The 22,691-nt window shown below is 40.4% G+C and overlaps 1 protein-coding gene across 4 annotated transcripts in view; it reads left to right on the forward strand.

Moving 5' to 3' along the window:
• CSNK1G3 (casein kinase 1 gamma 3) overlaps positions 1-22,691 on the forward strand; it is an 83,982-nt gene that overhangs the window by 46,783 nt on the left and 14,508 nt on the right. For 3 of the 4 annotated variants that reach the window (XM_066614011.1, XM_066614014.1, XM_066614012.1), the window contains exons 7-13: positions 236-470; positions 5,036-5,121; positions 5,217-5,301; positions 10,061-10,209; positions 13,782-13,874; positions 15,600-15,695; positions 22,222-22,328. In XM_066614011.1, the coding sequence (XP_066470108.1) occupies positions 236-470; positions 5,036-5,121; positions 5,217-5,301; positions 10,061-10,209; positions 13,782-13,874; positions 15,600-15,695; positions 22,222-22,328 (851 nt within the window). The remainder of the gene's footprint in view (positions 1-235; positions 471-5,035; positions 5,122-5,216; positions 5,302-10,060; positions 10,210-13,781; positions 13,875-15,599; positions 15,696-22,221; positions 22,329-22,691) is intronic. The other variant, XM_066614013.1, reaches the window with a different exon arrangement.

A 22,691-nucleotide genomic window follows, 5' to 3' on the forward strand; every position in this document is an offset into this window, starting at 1 on the left:
TTTTTGGAGATTCCTTATGTATTGGAAGGTAGAACACAAATAGTGCTACTTTCATTTTACACACCCATGGCACAGCATCCACCAAAGTAGAAAAATTTGATAAAAGGAAAGTTTCTATTTTTCTAAGTCGGTCCATGATTGTTACTTCAACATGGAGAATAGTGGAGAATAATGACACTTGCTTTTTGTTCTACTGTAATCCTAGTAAAAAAATTTAATTTGTTCTCTTTGATAGATTTCTCGAATGGAATATGTTCATTCAAAGAACTTAATATACAGAGATGTAAAACCTGAAAACTTCTTAATAGGACGACCAGGAAACAAAACTCAACAAATTATTCATATTATAGATTTTGGTTTAGCTAAAGAATATATAGATCCTGAGACAAAGAAGCACATACCGTACCGAGAACACAAAAGCCTTACAGGAACTGCTAGATACATGAGTATCAATACACATTTAGGAAAAGGTATGTATTCCTTTTTAGAGTACAAACTGCCTTTATATGAACTGGCATATTCTCAAGTTTCTTTTGTAAACTGTCATCATCTTGTTTCCATTGAAAAGGTTTGTATGGTAGATCGGTTTTGCTTTATCACTTGTTACTGAGGCATATTCAATAGAGTTTAAAGTTCGAAAGTACTCACCCCACTAAAAGTTATGAAACTTTTCAGAAATTACCACTTGCTGTCTCTTCATTTTTATGATCTGCTATGTTGAAGTGTGGTTGAAGTAGTCCAGCTGCACCACTTGTTCCTTTATTAGTGTAGTTGTCTTTGTTGTTGCTGTAGCAGTGCTTCTATCCATTTACAGCATACTGGACTGCATAAAAGCGTTTGTTGGGTAGTGATAAGGGCATGGCACTTCCTGTATTTACCAATTTGTTCAATGTTCTCTGGACTTGCATCCATGGAATTGGTGCAGTATCTGCAGTCATATTCCATAGTAAGACAGAATTAGTACTTACAAGTGATAAAACTGCATTTCAGCAATAAAACCTTGGATTTGTCTTGCTGGAATGGAATGGTCTTGGAGGGAAGAGTATGTAGCCTAGTAGTATTTTTACACTTTCCCATAGTACCTATCATGAGTGAGTGTCTGATTGCAAAGCTATGTTGGTCAAAGTGGCATGCAAAGAGCTGGAGAATGGTCAGAAGGTACCATGTAAGGTTTTAACTTTATGCTTAGCCAAGCTGAGTTTTTCAGTACAATGCTTTTTCAGCATACTTATCTCTTGAGATAGACCAGCCATGCAAGAGAATAGTTGGGATAAAGAAAGAATAACTAAGAAATGTCTGAAGTACTGCACAGGAGGCCCTTTTATGTCTAGAAGCAGCTTAGTTCTGCAGAATGTTGTCAAGAATACTGAGGCTCCAATCCTATTCATACGTTCCTGGGAGTAAGCCTCATTAAATATAACGGGATTGGCTTCTAAGTAGACATGCATAGGATTGTGCCTCAAAACTTTTAATTAAGTCAAACCATTAGAAGTAAGCATTTAATTTTATTATAAATTGTCTTTCTCAAATATGATGGGATAGAGAAGGAACAGAGAAAATGTAAACCTGCTATTATAGTAAACATTTTTAGAATGTCTGTATTGGGTACTTCTATTATCTAGCAGTCACAATCTAGAAAAGCATTCTTTTATTTTTGGTTGTGCAGTGCTTAAGGGGAAAGGAACACATTAAGTTTGTGATGTTCTCTTGAAATTGGTACTGAAACTTTCACTTGGAGTGTGTGTGTGTGTGTGTGGGGGGGGGGAGGAATTAAGTAGAATCTTCTTCAGTTGAACTTGGCTGTCTGGGTCTCCTAGGAATTTCCATGCCAGTTAGGTAGATGCTTGCTTAAGTGCTATGTCATGAAAAATAACTATAGGTCCAACCTTGTTATAGATGGATTTTTTTATACACGGATTTGACTCAACACGAATGGCCATTGTAAATGAGAAGGAATGTGCTGATCCCTGGAGAAGGGGAAAAATGCATCCCTTTAAAACAGTCCTTTACAATAAGGGAGAGGGTAGCCAGTTAACAATCCATCAATCATTCTCTCTCCAAGCAACCCCCTGCCTTCCCTCTGAACATGTGAAAGATAATCCTTTCTAAGAGCCTGGAGTGAGACTGATTGTTGGATTGTCCTCTTAATGACTCTATCTTAACATCACAGAAGTCAGCAAGGCACTTTTAAATCACCTGAGCAAAGAGACTTTGTTTTTTAAATTGATTTGCTATAGTTCAATTTTTGCCATCCACATAAGTTCTGGGAACAGAACCATCATGAATAATGAGACTCAACCTGTATTCAGTTCTCCTTATTAGTTGGTGTTCGGTTCCTGGGAATTCAGCAAATTCCAAATCCATGGATACTGAACCATTGATATAATAGGATCAGTGGGGTTAGGAGGAGGTGCCAGTGGGAGACTTTCTGCTAACTTACCTGCCAGCAGCAGTGATCTTTAAAATGGTGCTCATTAGTAGTGTGGAGCCCTTTAAAATGGCCGTAGGAAGCTTTAAGAGTACCAACTGCCGAGGAGACTGTGGATAGCTGAGAACAGACACTTTATGAATGGTTAGTCAGCTGTTTTTCATCCTGTCCACATGCATTGCTTACCTTTTTATCTTTAGGCCAGTGGTTCCCAAACTTTTTAGCACTGGGACTTGCTTTTTAAAATGACACTCTTCTAGGACCCACCTAGCTTTATGAACTAAAAACAACCAGTTTCACATTAACCAGCTGTGGAAGCCTTTCTTTTTCTCTTTTTTACAATAGTGGGGGTGCCTTCTGGAGTGTTTGAGCTCAATATTCATCAAATCAGGACCATTCTGGAGCCTGTGCATTTTCCTTTACCTGGGCTTTGTTAAGTACTGGGGCACATTGGCCTTTTCACGAGTAAACTTGCACATGCAGCTCAGTTTTGCTTTCCATAGGGCTCAACATATTTTCCTTGTCAACTATCAGCTTGTCAGTTATCAACCCACCTATAATCGGGTCATAACCCATAGTTTGGGGAAACACTGCTTTTGGCTACATCTCTCCCCACCCTCAATTCTAGCAGACAGAGATTGTAAGATGCCACTGCCATTCTTACCATGTTGCTTTCTACAGCCCAGCACTAATGGTACTTGCTAACTCACTATTTTAAATAAAATCAATATACCCTTTTCACATACATGCCCCAAGGCAGTTCAGAGCATAAAATTTTAAATAATTATAAAAACTGAACAAAAATAATCACAATCAAAAACACACAAATCCAACACCAGTAAAAATTCAGTTAGATAACAGGAGAACAAGACTATCTTCTCTTGACACCCAAATGCGATATGAGAGCTAGGTCTCAGGGTAGCATCCTCAAGAGCAGGGTTTCTCAGACTTTGAGGGAGCTTTACTCACTCAGTAAGTTCTTGCAGGGGAGGGGCTAGGGCAGAGACGTGGTCCCCAGGATCGTGCCACTAAGGTGGGCTGGGGAGGTGCTTGTGATTTACTTTGATGCAGGGCTGCTGGAGGCTGCAGGAGGTGCAATAGAAGCGGGCGCAAAGAACTTCCGTTTTGCAGAAGGTGATTTGCGCCCATTTCTGTTGAAGCTTCCAAGCATTGGCAAGTGCTGTGGAGGGCTGCATAGGGCTCTCTGCACCTCCTGCAGCCTCCAGCAGCATTCAGAGTAAGTCACAAGCACCCCCCTCACCCTCCCTTAGCTGCGCAATCCTGGGGATCACTTTGCTGCCTCCCTCCCCTTCCCCTGCTCCTTAAAGGGATGGGGGAAGCATTACATGAACTGGTGGGTTGCGACCCACCTGTTAGAGAACCACTGCTCCAGAGATCTGTCATTAAATAAGACTCTGTTCCCAAGTTCCCAAGGAATAATTTGTGAATTCAGGAGCACTTGCAGCAGGACTTCAATATTTGAGTAAACAGAAGCTTGAATAATTGCAGGTAGTCTTTTTTTTGCTTGTTTCTGTATTGAAAAGCTATGTGGATGTAGAGGCTGTTGGTTTAGCTTTCTTATACGACTTCTCTAGGAATTTAGATTTCCTGCTCAGAAGAACTTGACAGTCCCTCCTGCAACTTTTGGAATACTACCTTCTCCTTTCCAGCTTTAGATGTTGTAAATGTAAGCTGGCATCACGACAGTACTACAAGCAGCTTTCAGAAGGGAATGTATGGAATAGTTTTCTGCTTCTGCTTTCTTCAGAGAGTGTATTTGTGTCTCCCATGGCCACTGTCGAGAACCCAATCGTATATTAAAACATGGAGTCCTTTTGACAATGTATTTAGCTGTTCATTTTCAGTCCTTCCTCCCCCCCCCCCCAATTAAGAGCAGCAAACTTTGCATATTGTCTTTGAATCCAGGACTCCTCTTTCAGTTGCGAACTGTGTTCTAAAGGCAAAGCTGTTTCTTTCTTGCTTTTAGGAAGGAGAGAGAGAGACTGCCTAGTAATTTCAGAATCTAGCTCCTGAGACCTTTTTTTCTTTTATCTTGATTGTAATGTTGCACTGGCATAACAATTTTGAAGCAGCTGACAAGCCGAGCTGAATGATTCCACCTGCCCTTGTGTAAGCAAGAAGCGTCTTGGCTGCCCTCCATGTGAGAGATGGAGCTGCTTGTCAGCCTGCATGGGAGAACTGGAGGCCAGAAGTGAGACCAAACCAGGAAGATCCATTCTGAAATGTTGTTGGTTCTTGAAAGAGAGAATCTCTGATTGTAAAAATCCCCTTGAGGGATTTAGAAACGCCTTCCTATGTAAACTGCCTTGAATAAAGTCAATCCAATGACCAGAAAGGCAGTATATAAATACCTAGTAAAAAAAATAAATCAGAACCCTTTCAAAATCCAGAACAGACTATTAGTTGTAATTAATACCTTGTTTTCTGTACTATTAACTTGTGTTGTGTGCTTCAACAGCTGTAGAGTATAAAGTGTACACCTTTATAAAGTGTATACCTGTGTAACTGTAAACATTCATGTATTGCTTGGGTATGTGATAGCTTTCAACTTGGTTAGTCTTTAATATTTTCAATTTGCTTTTTCAGAGCAAAGTAGAAGAGATGATTTGGAAGCTTTAGGTCATATGTTCATGTATTTTTTAAGAGGCAGCCTTCCATGGCAAGGCTTAAAGGTAGAGTGCTTAATTCTTTTGTCTTATTTCTTCAAATATTGTCATTTTCATAAAATGTTTCTAAAGCAACCAATTTGATATATTTTCAAACTTAGGCAGATACACTGAAAGAGCGGTATCAAAAAATTGGAGACACAAAGCGAGCAACCCCCATAGAAGTACTGTGTGAAAACTTTCCAGGTAATTGGTTTTGTTGTTCAAGAAAAGTCTGTGTAGATGACTGTGCCAACTTTACATTGGTCATTAGGTCAAATCTTAAATTGCTTGTACTTGTGATAAGGAACCCGGTAGCACATCAAATACAAACCAGTTTATTTCAACATAAACCTTTTGTGTAATACTTTATGACAGGGGTCTCCAAACCCCGACCCGGGGGCCAGATGCAGCCCACAGCAAGCCTCTTTCCGGCCCACAGCCAACCTCTTGTCCCCTGAAAGCCTCTGGCCCACTCAACTGAACATGACCAGAACTGTGCTCTGATTGTGTCTGGAGGGTGTTCTGAGGACAGAGAGGTTGAATCAATGAGCCCAATCATTCATTGGTTCACTCATCTAAGTTCCATCTCTTATTTATTTAAATTTTATACAGTGGAACCTCTTTAAGTTGTCCACACAAGGGACTGGAGAAATTGGTCAACATAGAGAGGTGGTCAACATACAGGGGAAAAAGGCATTTAAATATTATCATGTCTAGCTCCCAGGACAACAAATGCAAGGCCAAGTTTATTATTTAGATTGGATTTCTAAAAAGTTTTACTGCAAATATCAATGAGAATTGATCCTCTTGTGATGCTTACTATTTATATCATCTATATCTATATCAAGAGACAGAATATACAGCCCACAATCAGTGTTTAAAAAAACCCCTGGAAATTCATAAGCTTAAAAAAATTGTAAGTTAAAAATAAATTCTTGGTTTCATAGCAGACAGGCAGACCAATGCTATCCCTTGTCAGCCCGTAGCATGTTACATAGTCCCAACAGCTGGAAAAAAACCAAAAACACTTAGGCTGCCTGGCCTCCACTGGTCTCCTCAGATTCACTAAATGCCAGAAGGTGTTTGATATGGTCCCTCACTAAAAGCTGTTGAGAACTCCACAGTCAGGGAATAAGAGGATAGTCTTCGTAATTGGCCAGGAAATAGGGATAAGCAGGGAGGTGGACAAGTTTGTGGATGACACTAAACTTTTCTGAGTGGTGAAGACCAGAAGGGATTGTGAAGTGCTCCAGAAGGATCTCTCTAAACTGGGAGAATAGGCTGCAAAATAGCAGTTGTTTCAATATAAGTGTAAAGTAATGCAGCGGTGATGGGAACCAAAGTGAAAGGATAGTGGCTTCACTATGCACAAGCAACCTCATGTCCCTCACAACTTGGTACATGTCCAGGTACAGTCAGCAGCTGGCACAGTTCTGTTGGATACGTGCAGTGTGCCCACTTATGAAAACCCTTTTGCACACGCGCTAGCAGGCGTAGGGGAGGGATTGTTGCGTGGCTTCTTGCTTTTCCAAGATGGGACAAACCAGACAAAACACAGGCCCACAGTATTGCGTTCAGTGGGCAACTTATGGAGGGTAAATTAATACTCTGTGCAATGGTCAAAGTGGTCAAGTTACAGCTTAAGGAGGTGGTCAATATAGAGAGGTTGGTCTCCCATAGTGTATATGCAGTGTCTGTCCATACTGTGAAAATTAGGTCAACTTAAGGAGGTAGTCAGTATAGAGAGGTGGTCATCTTTGGAGGTTCTACTGTATTTAAATTTTTTTTGGCCCTCCACACCATGCCAGATATTTGATGCAGCCCTCTGGCCAAAATGTTTGGAGACTCCTGGTCTAGACCTTTAAAGAAAGAATGAAAATGGTCATGGAATATGAAAAATGCAGAGGGTGACGGTTCCGTTGAGACACTAAATACACGAAGTACAATAATATTTTTACATCAACCATGCTTGGTAATAGTTTATTCTCTCTTACTGAACTTAGTTATTTCACAGTATAGCAAGACAGGAAACCTTGATCTTTGTTCAAACCAAATTGAATACAATCAGATTTCTGGATAAATTCTAGTACAGCAGTTTCCTGCTGGAGTCTTCCTTTGTAATTCCTATAAATGATGACTTTCAGATCGTCAGCAGTGTGTCCTAGGAGACTGAAATGTTCTCCTATTAGTTTCTTGTCCATTTATTCTTCAGGCAAGTAATGACTTTCTCTGCTGTGCTTGTTGCTGTACTTTACCTTATAACAGTCACTGCCTGTGCCTTTTCCACTCCAAAACCCTCTGAGTCTGCCTTTCACAACTGTCAGGTCAGCAGGGGAGGATAGCCCTTGCTTTCTCAATAGCAGAATGGCACGGGAGCTTAGGGAGGTAGCAAAAGAAGCAGGCGATCCCAAACAGAGCCAAAGAAGCATACACAGGCTTGTTTGTTGCAGAAGCATGTATTGGTAAAAGGAGCAGGCAGAAGAGTAGTCAGTCAAATGGTCCAGAAGTCAGGGATACAGCAGGTCACAGTCACGAGAAGGCAGTCCAAAATCAGTACACAAACAAGCAGCATGGCATGCAGAAACTCGACCACAACAACCCACACCCAGGAGTCTGTGCCTGCCCCATATATAGTGGGGCCAGCCAATCAGAGTAGGGCGACCTCATAGTCATAAGACAGTCTTGTAACCCACTCTGATTGGCTGTCCAGTGGTGCATTGCACCATTCCTCCATTGCCTGTGTGACTCTGCACACATCTCCCCAGGTCACGTGACTCCCACCTGTAACAAGTGCAGCTGATTGCATCAGCATACATATACAGTACAGTGCTGCTGTTCCTTTAATTTACATTTCATACCGGGGCTGGACATCAAGGCCCCTCCTGCCACACCCTGGGAAATAACAATCTCAAGCCTGGGATGCCAAAAACCTGACAACTGTTTTTTTCTATACCTGTGTACAGCAGTAATTCTCATAACATGGAGGATACTTTCGTGAAAAACTGAATACTGCGTGAAATTGCACTTTAGGAGACCTCATGAAAGAAGTCCAGAAACTGGCACTCATTGGTGTGTGCTAGCCACAATCCTTTGCTCCCATTGGCTGCAGTACCTATCAGTCACACCCAGAACAAAGAGCTCAGTAACAAAATAATGCTTAAGGGAGCAGAATTTGAGGAAGTATTGCTGTATATATGCCTGCTCAGTGATTTCATTTCATGCAACTGAAAGTGTATGCTGAAATGAATTGATTAGTATTTAAGGTGCTATAAGACGCTGTATTGCAACAACTAATACAGCTACCCTCTGGAAGTTTGTACTTGTGATGTTAATCACAACTGTGCATAGTTCTTCCTTCTCAGCAGCACTGTCTTGGTGCAGTTGCTGATAAATATTGGCAGGACAAGTAAGGTAGGTTTCCTGCTTCTTTCATCTACCTGCTAAACAAAAACTGGTATTTCTAGAATGTAATTTCTATACAATCTCTATGATGGGATCTGTGCCTGTGCAGAGCAACCTTGGAAATGTTTAAAGCGTTAAAATCTGAGAACTGGAGCTCTTCTGTCCTTCCAGAAGGAGAAAGTCTCTGCCTAAAGAGGTGGAGCCACTTGGTTCTAACCATCATGTGAACAGCATTGATGAAAATAGCTCTGCAGATTCACTGTGAACTACTTGGGAACTTGAGCACTCTTCCTTTTCCCCTTCTAGTTTCTTCTTATTTCTTGGGTGTTTGTCTTGGACTTTATTTTTCTCAAATTTTTTCTTGGCTGACCCCTTCATCTTAGGTGGTGGTTCCCTTCAAGGTCTGAGACATGGAGATTGTGACTCAAATTTTTTTTAAAGTGTATCCTGTAAAATAAAACTACAGTACCTTTCACAGACAACATGACTCATGTTTGTTTTAGTTTGGTGAGGCCCACAGAGTTGACTTGCAGAATCACTGCCAGAAACTAATGAAGCAAATGTACTGTAATAGGAGCATCTGCTTGTTGGCCTCTGGACAAGGTACAAATAGCACCTGATGATCAACCTGTTCAACTCAAGGTTAAGGGCATGGCATATCTGCCATCACTACTTGATGGGATGATAAGTTGAATCTTAGATCAGTCTCTGCCACCGGGAATCATCTCACCTAGTCAACTGACCCAGTGGTGAACTACAACGTTGTTTAGTAGGCACACCAAATCTTTTACAGACCAAAAGTTTATAAGGATTCAACAAGAGTGGGACCATCCAATGAACAATAAGAAGCAGTCCTTAAGGAGACTTCTCCAGTAACATTGGAGTTGCCAGTTTCTTTTACCCTACCACTTGTGGCAGTCGGGGAGGTGGAAGATCAACATGTTGTTGTCTCTTTTTCATTTGAGACCCTGCTCTTAAATGGATGAACAGCAGTCTACAGGAGATGTTACCAATACTTCTTTCACCTGTCCTTGGATCTCTCCAAACTGGAAAAATTGAAGATTTTATTCTTGTATGTCAGACTGCTATATGCTACAAATACCTGGGGTCACAGAAGCACCTCTCCCTCTCCAGTGAAAATAGCTTCAGTTCCAAGAAGTCCACTGGATACCGCCTCCTTTTTAGACCCAGGTGACTGCAGGGAGCACCATCCTATTTTATCTCTAGAACCTTACATTGGATCAAAATTGGCCTGTCTCAATTTCCACAGTTGCTCAACGCATTCACTAGGTTCCTACCACCTTTATTGGAGTTCACAGCATTGTTACTCTTCAAGGATCTGGAAGGTTTAATGTGAACTAAGATGGTGTTGCTATTCTGAGATTGTACTGAAAACTTGCTGTCTAGCCTAGAGCTGCTATGTCAATATGAGTTATCAAAATGTTGTCTATTTCTGTGTTCCAATATTTGCAAAATAGGTTTTCTCTTAGTGTGGAAGATACAAGTACCTCAGCATGTGTTTTTACTAATGATTAATTATGAACATTAATTATTCATCTAGAGGAAATGGCTACATATCTTCGTTATGTGAGAAGACTGGATTTTTTTGAAAAACCAGACTATGACTACTTAAGGAAGCTCTTTACGGACTTGTTTGATCGGAAGGGCTATATGTTTGATTATGAATATGACTGGATTGGTAAGCAACTGGTAAGTATAACTGAACAAGTAGTTTTTAATATTGTTCTGAAATTCATGGTGAATGTAAGTGATAGCATTGACTTCAGTATAACACAGAGGCGCTCAAATGTTTTAGCACCGGGATCCACTTTGTAGAATGACAATCTGTTGGAACTCAGTGGAAGTGATGTCATTAATTTGGAAATGATGTCATGGCTGGAATTGACATCATCAAGCAGTATAATCTTTTGACAATCTGAGGCTGCAATCCTATCCAAACTTACCCTGGAGTAAGCTCCATTGACTATCATTGTTAAAAGCATATACACAGTAGTCTGTTAAAAGTACAGATCTGTAACATTTCCCCAAACGAAGTCACATTCCATGGTATCACCAAGTCTAACTTATTAAAAATAAAATATTGAAATGAATGAATGAACCCACAGATTGAAAGAAACTGGTATATCATATCTAGTGCTGTTGCAGAAAAGATTCCTATTTTCAGTCTCTTCTGAAGCCTTAGCCAGATATTTTAGGTGCCTTTCTTTGTGCCTGAGAGGTATACTTGATGTTTGTCTTGTATTGAATGTATAAAGTACTGTTTACTCTTTTGAGCAGTAGAGCTACAGTAAAACTATAAAGACTACACTGTATCGTGTTTTCATTATATGTACCTGACTTCTGTTGCTCTATTTTATTTGAATGACTTAATCAAAGGAGCTAATGAAGTCTTGTTTATAGAAATTACCAGTGAATTTTCAAATTCATGTTTCTTTCGTTTACAGAGGAACTTGCAAAATGAATATATTACATTATATTGGGTGCTCTTGTGTGTGTATGGTGAAACATACAATATATGGGGCCCCCGTATCCGCGGATTCACTTATCCATGGATTGAATTCCCCCTGTGTGCGCCCTGAGTGCATGCCCCCTCTGGAGGTGAGGGGAGCAGAGTTCCCCTTGCTTCTGGAGGGTTCTCTGAGCCCAGCAAAGGCCACGTCCATCTGTCTGTGACCTCTTCTGCTCTCAGACTGAGCTACACAATAATTTTTTCCCGTAAAACTGGAAGTGACATTTCTAATGCCCTTGAAAGGCGTTAGGAAGCTCAGGGAAGCCAACTTATAATGCCTTGTAAGACATTAAAAATGTCAACTCCACTTTTTTTGTAAAGCTCTTCATTGTAAAGCTTTTCATTGTAAAGCTCTGTCTGAGCCTGGCAGAGACTGCTGGGATGGATGTCTGTGGCCTCTGCTGGGCTCAGGGGACGCTCTGAGGGTGGGGACGCTCCGGAGGGTGGGTGTAGGCGCCCTCTTGTATCCACAGATTCAGGTATCCACAGGGGGTTCCAGAACGGAAATCCCACAGATATGGGTATTCCTGTACTAAGTTTGAAAAATTTACATTGGTTTAAATGGAATGTGTAATTTGGTCTTTGTCAAATAGTGCTTTGGCTGCACTGGTGAAATACTATGGAGCTTCTGTTTTAGGCTAATGCAGTTGCCCAGTCAACCTTTGCTAGTGCATTCTAGTTTGCGCAGAAGCAAGTTAAAACAATTTAATGAGAAATGTCTGTTAAACTTTGACAAATATTTGAGAACCCCTTAAATCAGAGGTTCTCCATCTGTGGGTCGCGACCCATTTGGTGGGTCATGACCCGATTTTGGGTGGGTCGCGAAAAGCTGGATGACACCATCTTGGATACTGGCAAAATGAGCTGGGCGGTGCCATTTTGGAAACTGGAAAAATGAACTGGGCGGTGCCATCTTGGGTATTGGCAAAATGAACTGAGCAACACCATCTTGGAATCTGGCAGTGGGTGCCGATATTTTTCAAGCCTGTATCAGTCCTGCAGAGAGAGAGAAAGAGAGAGAAGCTTCTCTCCTCTGGGTCTAAAAGAGCAGCACGCGCAGCTGCAAAAGAGTGAGGCAGCACCTGTTCCATTTCTCCAGTGAGCATGGCTGTACTGGCAGAGCAGAGCCTGTCTCTTGAATTTCAGGTGGGAGTCTGAAGCTGCCCCTCCCCCCCTTGCTTCTTGATGGGCTCCTTTGCAAAGATTCTTGCACAAAGTCTGGGAGGGAGGATTCAGGGCTCAGAAAAGGATCGTCCCTCCCACAATGAAGGATTCACTTGGTGAAAGTTTTGATGTGCAGCAAATAAAGAAACTAAAGCACTGAGATAACCAGGAGAGGGAGGGATGGGGGAACTGGAGAGAATGAGCTGAGCATGTATGATCTGAGGGCTAGGAGAGAAATAGGGTGGGAGAACTGGGGAGAGTGGGCTGAGCATGTGTGTGATCTTGGCTAGGAAAGAGGGAAGACTCCCGTCTTATAGGTGTGCAGACGAGTCTGGTTTTGCTGGATCTGTAGGAGGCTTCAGAGTAGTTAGTTTGCTAGGTGCCATGAACACTGGTGGGCATATTCAAAATATATCAATTCCATGCTCAACACTAGCTGGAAGCAAGCACACCCTTCACAGACAGCTTGTTACGAGAAGTATATTGAATTTTACAGGTGGAATGCTTGGTAGCCTGGGACACAGAATTGGGAAAAACTTCTGTACTGGAATGTTTTCTCTTGTCATTTGAAGTTTTTGAGTTCCTAGGTGAGAACCTGGAAGTGATGTCACTTCCTGCTTAATGATATCACTTCCGACATTGGCACCACTGTGATGGCACTTCCTGCTTGATGATGTCACTTCTGGGCATGGCATCACTTCCAGGTCAATGACATCACTTCCAGTGGGTCCCAGACAGATTGTCATCATGAAAAGTGGATCCTGGTCTAAAATGTCCAAGAACCACTGTCTTAAATGGCTACAGTCTAAGCCAGTGGTGGCCAAACTGTGACTCACAAGCCACATGTAGCTCTCTGACATAATATGCAACTCACAGAAACATGTTGACTGAGCACCTTTTCTTATCATAATATAAAAGATAAATTTAAAAAATCAAGCTTTATAATTTACTAGATACGACCTGAGAGTCTACTGAATTATATTGTGTGTTTAATGTTCATGTTGAATATATTCATTTAAGAATTTAGTTGCTTAAGTATTGTGGCTCTCAAACACTGAAGTTTATTGTATGTGGTTCTTATAAGTAAGTTTGGCCACCTCTGGTCTAAGCTGACACTAGGTTAATCTTTTATAAATAGGTTCACATAGTTATCTGCTTGCAACCAACACATTCTTAACATCAGTATCCTGTGAGAGGGGGGAAAGATATTTAGCACTTATGTAAGTTACAAAGCCATCTCTATGTGATAGTAATTCTTACTTGGCAAAGGCTGCCAGGTGAATGAGGTTAATTGCATGAAGTCTTCTTAATCATCACAGTTGTGCTAAATGTTGATACATTTGACACAATATATCCTTGCTCTTTAGGTTTCCCCTTTCAGTTTTCCTCTTGATTTGGGGTAGTGGTGGGCTTTGGGATGAGGAAATAGGAGGGAATGTGTTGGAGTAGAATGTTTTGCTTTTTTCATTGAAAATAATTTGGAACACTAAGTTTTTAAAACAGTTCTACAGTGTGTTTTTCCAAAGTAAATGTTGAAGCTTTGAAAGTCTGCAGTTTTATTTTCCGATATTCTGATTATTGTTTACAGCCTACTCCAGTGGGTTCAATCCATTCAGATCCTGCAATATCTTCCAACAGAGATGCACATCTACACAGGGATCTTAAACAGTCCAAAAATCAGGTATGTTGTCCATCAGTGTGTGCCACCTTTGTACTGTAATATGTTCACTAAAGGTTTTGCTGCCAGAATAACAAAAATACTGAGTTGACTGCTTTCTCAGTGTTAGCATTTAATACAAATGTTTTGGCATTAGCTTTATACAAAGGCCTCTTCAAAAAGAATAGTAAAGTTAAAGTAACTCCTAATGTACTTTTTGTATGTAGCAGTGTGTAAGTATAAATATAAAATTTAGTTGGAACCTGTATGTTTATTCTGTACTTAAACCATGTTGTAAACCACCTGGGTCAATTAAGGCATATTGAAAGAACTGTTAGTTGCAGTTCAGAGACTGGGAGTAGAACAAGAGGGTGAGTATTCCCCCTCTTCAGAGTAAGTTTCCCTTAGCTACTTTAACCATGCTTAAATATTAGCACTGATGTTAGCTGCAGTTAATCCATTTTTGCCCAGCCCACAGGTGTTCACATTTGATCCCTGCTGCGTATATGCAATGCTAGGCAGAAATGGCTTAAGACTAATCACGGTTCTGTTCAAGTTTTTTATATTTTCCCCATAGCTAGAGCTTAGCCAGAACTTCATCTAAATTAAAACTAAGCACACATGGAAATTCTGATTTCAGCTCAACAGTGGTTATCACGTTACTAGCAAAAACTTACTTTGTGAGAATTGAATTGTTGCTATTGTCAAAAAACCTGAATTTTAAATTGTATAGTACAATTTCATAAGTGTTCCTTCCTGCAGTAATTAGGTTATAGTCTACCTTGGGCTATGTTGTACTTCACTTTATATTTTGCTGTTCAGCTTGTGTTGAACTATATTGGTTGACTTTAAATGAGCTGGAAAAAATATATGGAAAACCAAATATTGGTAGTCTCCACCATTCCCACAGTGGCTAGTAATTTGCAGAACCAAGATGGTGGGAGCTACCTGAACCATTTGAAATGCAATCCAGCTGATGACTGTATAGGCCTGACTCCATCTATTACTTGGTTTTCCTTAGAAAGACAGTTCTTTAAAGGCCCAAGATGGTGGAATGGGCATGATCCTCCTGAGGCACAATTAAATGACTAGGGTTACAACTGAGTGTAACTTATAAAATATATGGTGTATCCCAGAACATAGAGGACAATAAATGTAGATTATATACTTTGCACATGTAATACATGTGTATATTGAATATTCCGCTTATTAAGAATTCCTTCTCTGCATGATTTTTTAAATAAAAGAAATCAAAAGTACATTAGTTTCAAGATCACATTTAACACAAAAAATTAATGTGGTGATGTACGTTACTACTTCCATCTTGCTGAAGCTATCTTAACTTTTAGTATTTAAACATTAAATATAACAATGACAGTCTGCTAGTTGAGTATGCATGCAACGGATGTACTGAAGATCTTATATTTTAAGGGGTGCATTGTTCAAATAGACTTTCATTTGTTCCATGATGTGTGTTCTTAAAGAAACTTAACCCAGCCCAAATACCCCTTCCCCCAGGTATTCCTGTTCTGCATGAATTTCATGTTTGAAGTTTTTGTTATGGTTTGGAGAAAAAACTTTAAACATGTGTCTTTCTGCATTCAGATGCAGAATTGCTACATGTACATAGATGCCCAAATGTGTTCCTGTGATTTTTATATAGTTGATTAGCAGCATGACGTGTTTAATATGTTCTGGGTTCTTATTCCTCCTCTTCCATGCATGCTTAATGCATTATATAACTGGCAGTCGACAGACCACAGGGCAGCTTGGGACCCCCATCAGGCCAATCCCCATCACTTGAGAGCTCACCTAGCAGCTGACAGACATGGTGGCTCGGTACAGGTATTTTCTGTTCTTTGCATGACTCTTTCCACACCTTGATGTCTTAGAAACATGTGGCATGTGTTTAGTTTTCTCTTGAAGTCTACTTTCTAACTATGTCTATAACCGCATTCTTTTGTTTAAAATAGCCGTACTGAAAAAAGTATGTTCATACTCTTCTCCCCTCCCCCCTGACCCCAAATAAATAATAAAAATTGACCATTTCTACAAATGCTTGTAGAAGATTAGCCATCTGGCTTTTCAGAGAAAACTTGTTGGTTCAGTTTACCATGACTTCAGCTCTCCAGTGATCATGTAACACTGTTTGGTTTTAGAAGCAGTAATACTGTTGGTGTCAGATGAATAGTAGTGTCAGATGACTAGTGAACAGTAACTGACTAGTAGTACCATTTTGCTCTTAAAAGGTAATAAACAAAACAATGCTTGTATGATATATAGAGGGCTATATAGATTCAGTATTGTGTTACTGGAGCATGATTTCCAAAGTATTTGAGAGTTAGGCTGGTAATGTTGGTATTTATGCTTTTTACCCGATTATTGCAAAAACAAGATTTCAAATATGTTGCAAGGAGAGCAGGAAGTTGCATATCTGATGCTGAGCTTGTGTAGCCCTTCCTTCATCTAAAGAGATGATCACCATATAACAGTGGTTCCCCATCTTACCAGGGTCATGGCATTCCTGCAGCCTCCTCTTCCTGGCTCAGCCAGACAACGCCATCTTGGATCTTTCAAGATCCAAGATGGCAGAGCCTGGGACAACAGATAGGAGGGAGCACTGGGGACATCCTGTGGCATCTCTGGGAGTATGCTGCGATTTCCCAAGGCAGTAGTTCCTAAACTTTATCATCTGATGGTTCATAACAGCAGAGTTGCTGACACTTTCAGTGAGTGAAACCTTATCTTAAAAATTTCATGCATTCCAAAAGAGTTATTTTCAATGTTCCTCAAAATTCCAGTATTTACCACTGGAAAGGGTGAAAATTGTCCTGAAGGAGGGAAACGTAGAAACTTTTGTTTTTCCTAATTTTTCTGGGCCTTCACATCTTTAGTAGCACCATGTACAGGTGAACCATTCCAGGAACCCTTGTGAATGATGAAATCCATGGGTCTCACAGCCCTCTATAGAGGCAATGGGAGCTGTATTCTTGTCACCTCCAGAGGATGTTCTGAGTGCTGAGGAGGCTGTATGCAACCTGATGGCAGCCATATGCAGCCTCCTGATGGCCTTAGAAGGCATTCTGAGGGCCAGGAAGGCATGCACAGCCTTCCACAGCTGTCAGAACACCTTCTGGAGGTGTCTGGAGCACAGCTCTGGTTGTCTCTGGACGATGTATGTGTGGCTGACCCCACAGGTTCAGAATCTGTAGGTAGTGAAATCCATGGGTCCTAAATCTGCAAATATAGCAGGTCCACTGTACATGTCCAAAAGTTCTTGTTGCAAGATTTCTCCATCTCCCACTTGCCTCTATACTTACAGGAAGGTTCAGGAGTGCAAACCTGCTTTCCACTTAAAGATCTCTAACTGAATTGGAATGTAAAGAGTTATGATTTGGAATATCAATTTACTTTTTCTTAATTTTGCCAATGAGTTTGTATTTAACCCAGACTTATGCTTGTGAAACATTTTCTCTACTCCCTTTAAGAATCCACTCTTGAGAGTCATAAGACCTTTGAAACATAGAATATGGGGTGTGGGCTGGGCTGGGCTGGATAGCAGCAAGAATCCTTGAACTTTGGGTATGTCACCGTGCATGAGCAGGAATATCTTGCGACTCATGCAAGTTACTTTTGAATCAAACTTGTTTACTTTTTACCCCACATAAGGGAAATATGTGAAGGATGTACATTTTATATTTTAAGATTTATATGCCACTCTTGTATAGACAGACCCAGAGTGGTTTATAATAAGTTAGGCAAAATAACAATGTCAACAAAAGCTAATTGCTATAGAGATAATACCATCAACTCCTAATCCCATCATCCCTTTCTAGCCCTATCTCAGATAGTGATTGAAATTACTAAGAGTTTGAAAAACTGATTCAAGCAACCAGTCATAAAGGAAGATCAAGCACAATAGAGATTTTTAATGTTAAAGGCCTTCTACAAATAGTCACATCTTGACCAAGTGTATGGTATGCAAAGGCATTCTATACCAATTCGGTATAGAATTGGTACCGGCCCAGCTGGTAAAGGGAGGGGTTTCCGCAGACCCAGTTTCACCTAAATATGGAGGTACAGTATCAGTGAGGAATTTAGTCTTGACTTTGTCAAAGTAAATATTGGATGGTATCATAATGTATTAAAGGTAGCAAAAATAATTATGGATTTGATAGCTTTTAAAAATGCAATTCTCTTTCAGAAAAATTGAGTGGCAGAAGGGATGCTTCATTGCACCCAGCTTCCCTTTCCCTCCAGATAAGGATGTGGTTAGATGCAATATTACCCTACTGATAGAGTTCTGTCCCCCACAACACTCTTAATTTCCTATGTTCAAGTTTTTATTACTAATACTTGTCCAAAGAGTACTGAGTATTTTTCTTAGAGGCTCTTAATTACTAGATGGAGACTGTTGCAAATCACCTGTACAGGAAAAGGTTGCCTTTGGGTGCAATTCTATCTTACGCTGGAACAGGCAAGCCAGGAGGCTTGCACTGTATCCAGTGCGAGATAAGTCACCACAGTGGCTCAGCTGAAGGTAAGGGGAAACTCTTCCCCTTATTCCCAGGTACACCACTGCAGCCCCTACAGGTCTCCTCGGACTTGTGCCACTTCCTGTGGTGGCACAAGTTTGAGGAGAGCGGAGCCGCTTGAAGCTGCTACACAGTACTTGGGGAACAGGGCTAGGATCCAGCATAACAGCTGGATCCAAGCCCTGCTTCCCGCCTGCCCACCCCGGGGCCTCCCACGGCCTGCCCTCCCCCCTCCCTGGAATGTCTCCGGAATACCAGCCCAGCAGACTCACAAGGAGGCGCAAACATGCCTTATGGTACATTTGTGACCCTCCTGGGCTGTTGCAAGGGACTTGTGCCGGCCCAAGGGCAAGACAGGATTGCGCCCTTTCTTTTATAACTTTTCTAGCTATAGTCAAGACTTGTTGAAGTCTGCTATTATTTCCTACTAAGCAATAATAAACAGAATCTGTTTTTCATACTCTCAGTAATTTCAGTCACCACCTGAGATAGGGCTAGAAAGATATGACGGGGTTAGGAGTTGAACTGTAATGGTATTATCTCTGTAGTCTACAGTTTGTTGAAAGGAAATGAAGCAGTTAAACAAAAGGGTTTGTTTCATATGTTCCAAATGTGTTTTGGAGGCCCAGCACCCATGATATGCATGCTTTGTTACTTTGAAGTGCAGCATGGACATTTTTTTTTTTTTACAACTGGTATGCTAGTCATGAGCTGTTGATCTCCATTAGCAGGACCCTGTAATATATAATGCAGCTCTTACTTTTGCTCTTAATATCCAGGTTGAAAAAGTATGCATCTTTGCTTTCTACATAGTAGAGATGATGGCTAGTGACACTATAATGATGCAGTCATTTGGACTTGTATTTGTATTAAGACCTGACCTCATTGTGTTTATTTAGCACACTGTATCAAATGCTGGGATCTCTGCTATAAACCTTATTCTCTGTCAACAATTCAGAAGTGGTGTCATTGTGATTACAGGATATGAGTTCTGTCACTGGTATTTGACTCATAAACCACCTTTTAACAAAAAAACTGCAAGGAAGATAGTGATTCTGTGACAAGGAATTATTTTTAAAGCTAGGCTTTTGGAAAGAATTTCACGTTTTTGAAATAGCATGGTAGGTTGACCATATGTATGTGTTCAGTAAGGTCTAAACATAAAATCTCAACTAAACAAGAAATCTCTGATCTCAGATACTTGTTTCCTTGGTCTTTGGCCAGACCCTGTCTTAATGGTGCACTATGCACAGCTGTGTATAGAACTGTACACTTCTGAATGGATATTAGAATGTCAGTTACAAAAAGGTGTCTCATTGTGTCAGTCTACTTAACTTTCATAGCTCCTGCTCATGATCACTGAAGTCCTAAAACGTCTTTGTGATAAGAGGAGCGGAGCTTTATGTGGAAAAATAAGATCTTGGTTCTTTCATTTCTCTCTTGGAAATGTATGTGCTGATCCTTCAAAAATACTTTTGTACATTGATGATCTTGGATCACATTGTTAAGTATTGCAAATATGAAGCAACTAAATTCAACATCTTAAAATGGAAACCTTTATCTCTGACTTTTAGATAGATTTAGTTCACTACTCTCATGCCTAACTTCAGTAATTTCTGGGGTGGGCGTGGGGGGAGATCAGCAGGCAATCTGTAAGTAGTGATTATGGGTTTTTTAATCTCTCTCAAAACATGCAGTTATGGTGATTAGGGAATTTTGACCTTAGTTTTATTCTGAATTTTTAGCTTAAGTGAAAGAAAACAAATTACTCAAATTATGTACAGCTAAATTGACTGGTTAGAATTTTTAATTTGAAGCATTAAAAAATTATTTCAGATGGTCTTTTTTCTTGTTTTAGTTTCTAAAAGTAACATACCGTTTACTGTTAGTGTTTCATTAGCTAGCCTCCTACATCCTTGTTCTACAAAAGTTTGTCTTAGTTCCTGAAAATGTCAGCTGAATAGGTCTCTGATGAATTGTCTCTTTCACAGGGCTTGCACTGCAGTAACTTGAAACACTTATAAAAGGTCTTTTAAAAATTGTGTGGGTTTTTTACTCTAGCAAATACCCAGAAGTTTTATTGTAGGAGGTTGATTTCACTTGGTGTTCAGGCTTCCCAACCATTTTCCAAAACAATGTTTTTTTAAAACTTGCTGCTGCTGTTCGGCTCCTGGTTGGCTATAATTGCTTTAAGGTGCTCCAGATTTGTTCAGATAGGTTGTCTGGATACATTGCACAATGGCAATGATCAGAAATAGATTTATTATTTTTGCCTCCCCATAGAGCAGTGGTTCTCAGACTGGTGGGTTGTGACCCACCAGTTCGTGTAAAGGTTCCCCCATCCCCAGGATCACATCCATATGGGGGGGCAAGGGGGTGCTTGCGACTTACTCTATGAAGACAGGGCTGCAGGAGGTGCGTGGAGCCCTGCACAGCCCTCTGCAGTGCTCTGTGAGGCTTGGAACATTTGGAGAAAGCAGGCACAAAGCACTTCCATTTTGCAGGAGGTGCTTTGTGCCCGCTTTCTCCAAACTTTCCAAGCCTCGGGGAGTGCTGCAGAGGGCTGTGCAGGGCTCCCTGCACCTGCTGCAGCCCTGCCTTCATAAAGTAAGTCACAAGCACTCCCCTCACCCCCCCTTAACGGTGTGATCCTGGGGATGGGGGAACCTTTACACAAAGGTTGCTCACGTTGCTGCCCTAGCCCCTCCCCTGCAAGAACTTACTGAGGGAGTAAAGCTCCCTCAAAGTTTGAGAACCACTGCCATAGAGTATATGGTAGAAAAGTATTCCACTTGTGGCACTGAAATTCCAAAGTTCTAATTGAGATTTGTTTAAAAGGAGTGTACAGATGTTTCCAAACTCAAAATAAATGTGATGTTGGTGGGACTTTGTCTCAGGAAATGGAACAATTAATATGTGATGCCAGTTGTATTGAGTTTTAAGGTTTATTTGAATTTGATAGGAGTTATAATATATGTGATAGGAGGTATAATATATGTTGGTTATCATTAACCTGTTTTTGCCTGGCCCACATGTATATACATTTGGTCCCTGTTGCGTATATGCAACACTGGTCAGAAAAGGCTTAACTAGTTGCTTAATATGAAGCTGTTTTTGGTAAGGAAGAGGAGCATTTGATAAGATTTTCTTGAAATTGATTTGTGTGTGTGTTCTGGGCTTTGGTGGTAGATCGAGGCACATAACAAGTTAAGCAAAGGTTTTTATATAATGGAAGAAAATAGTACCACTTGCTACTTAATGAAAAGGGTTATATACATTTGGTCTGGTTAGAAAAGATTTGATGAATGAAGTGCTGCACTACACTACTTGAGTTCTTCCCTTACATTACACTTTTCCTGGACAGATATCTTCACAGGATATTCCTAGTTCGTTGTGCATTTGTATACTGTTCGCTTTTAGCAAAATTTAACTTAATTTTACCCATGTGGCATTTCAATCTATCGCTCCTCATTATAATAGTGCAAAGATAGTTCATTTCAAAATCACACCACGTTCTTGCCAAACTGTAGTGAGTTCTGAAAATAGTAGTTCTGCATTTAGATGTTGTTGTTTGAAAAATGAATATCCCACCTCTTATAGATGGCTTTTTTCTACAAGCAGTTGGAGAATCATTAGTATAGCTATGCATGAGTCTTGAATAGGAAATAGCTTCTGAACTAACACCTTAATATATGCACTGGATCTCCTCAGGGGAAGAAAGGTGGGATAAAAATACAGTAAATAATAATTGCAGCTCTTTGGAATGCTATGAAACTATAGGCAATAAATATGGTCATTTGCTATTGCATAATCTTTGCAAATGTTTATAATTGCAGGTTGTAAGCTCTACAAATGGTGAACTGAACACTGATGATCCTACTGCAGGTCGTTCAAATGCACCTATCACAGCCCCTACAGAAGTAGAAGTAATGGATGAAACAAAGTACGTATTGTCTTTAAATCATGTGTTGATGCTACAATGTATGTTTCTGCCAGTTATTCCATATATCTTTTTCAATTGTGGTGCTCCTTCTTTTCAGATCTTGACTATAACTGGCAAATTACAAACTGCTTTCCATGTAAAAGAAAGTGCCTTGTAAAAGGAAGTACTCTTTGTACAGCAGCCAACAAAATGGTTTCTTACCGTTAAAACCTATTGGTTTTTTCAGACAATTGAAAACCCCACGAAGTGTAATGCTCTCCTCTTTCATGTAGCATCTATAGCACAGTATTCTGAGCACTTGTAATGGAAGTAGTAAGTTAAGAGTTGGGGTACAGGGCTAGCTGTACTGTGAGGCAATGCAGA

Source organism: Tiliqua scincoides, chromosome 2 (genome assembly GCF_035046505.1).
Source record: "Tiliqua scincoides isolate rTilSci1 chromosome 2, rTilSci1.hap2, whole genome shotgun sequence".
NCBI lineage: Eukaryota > Metazoa > Chordata > Lepidosauria > Squamata > Scincidae > Tiliqua > Tiliqua scincoides.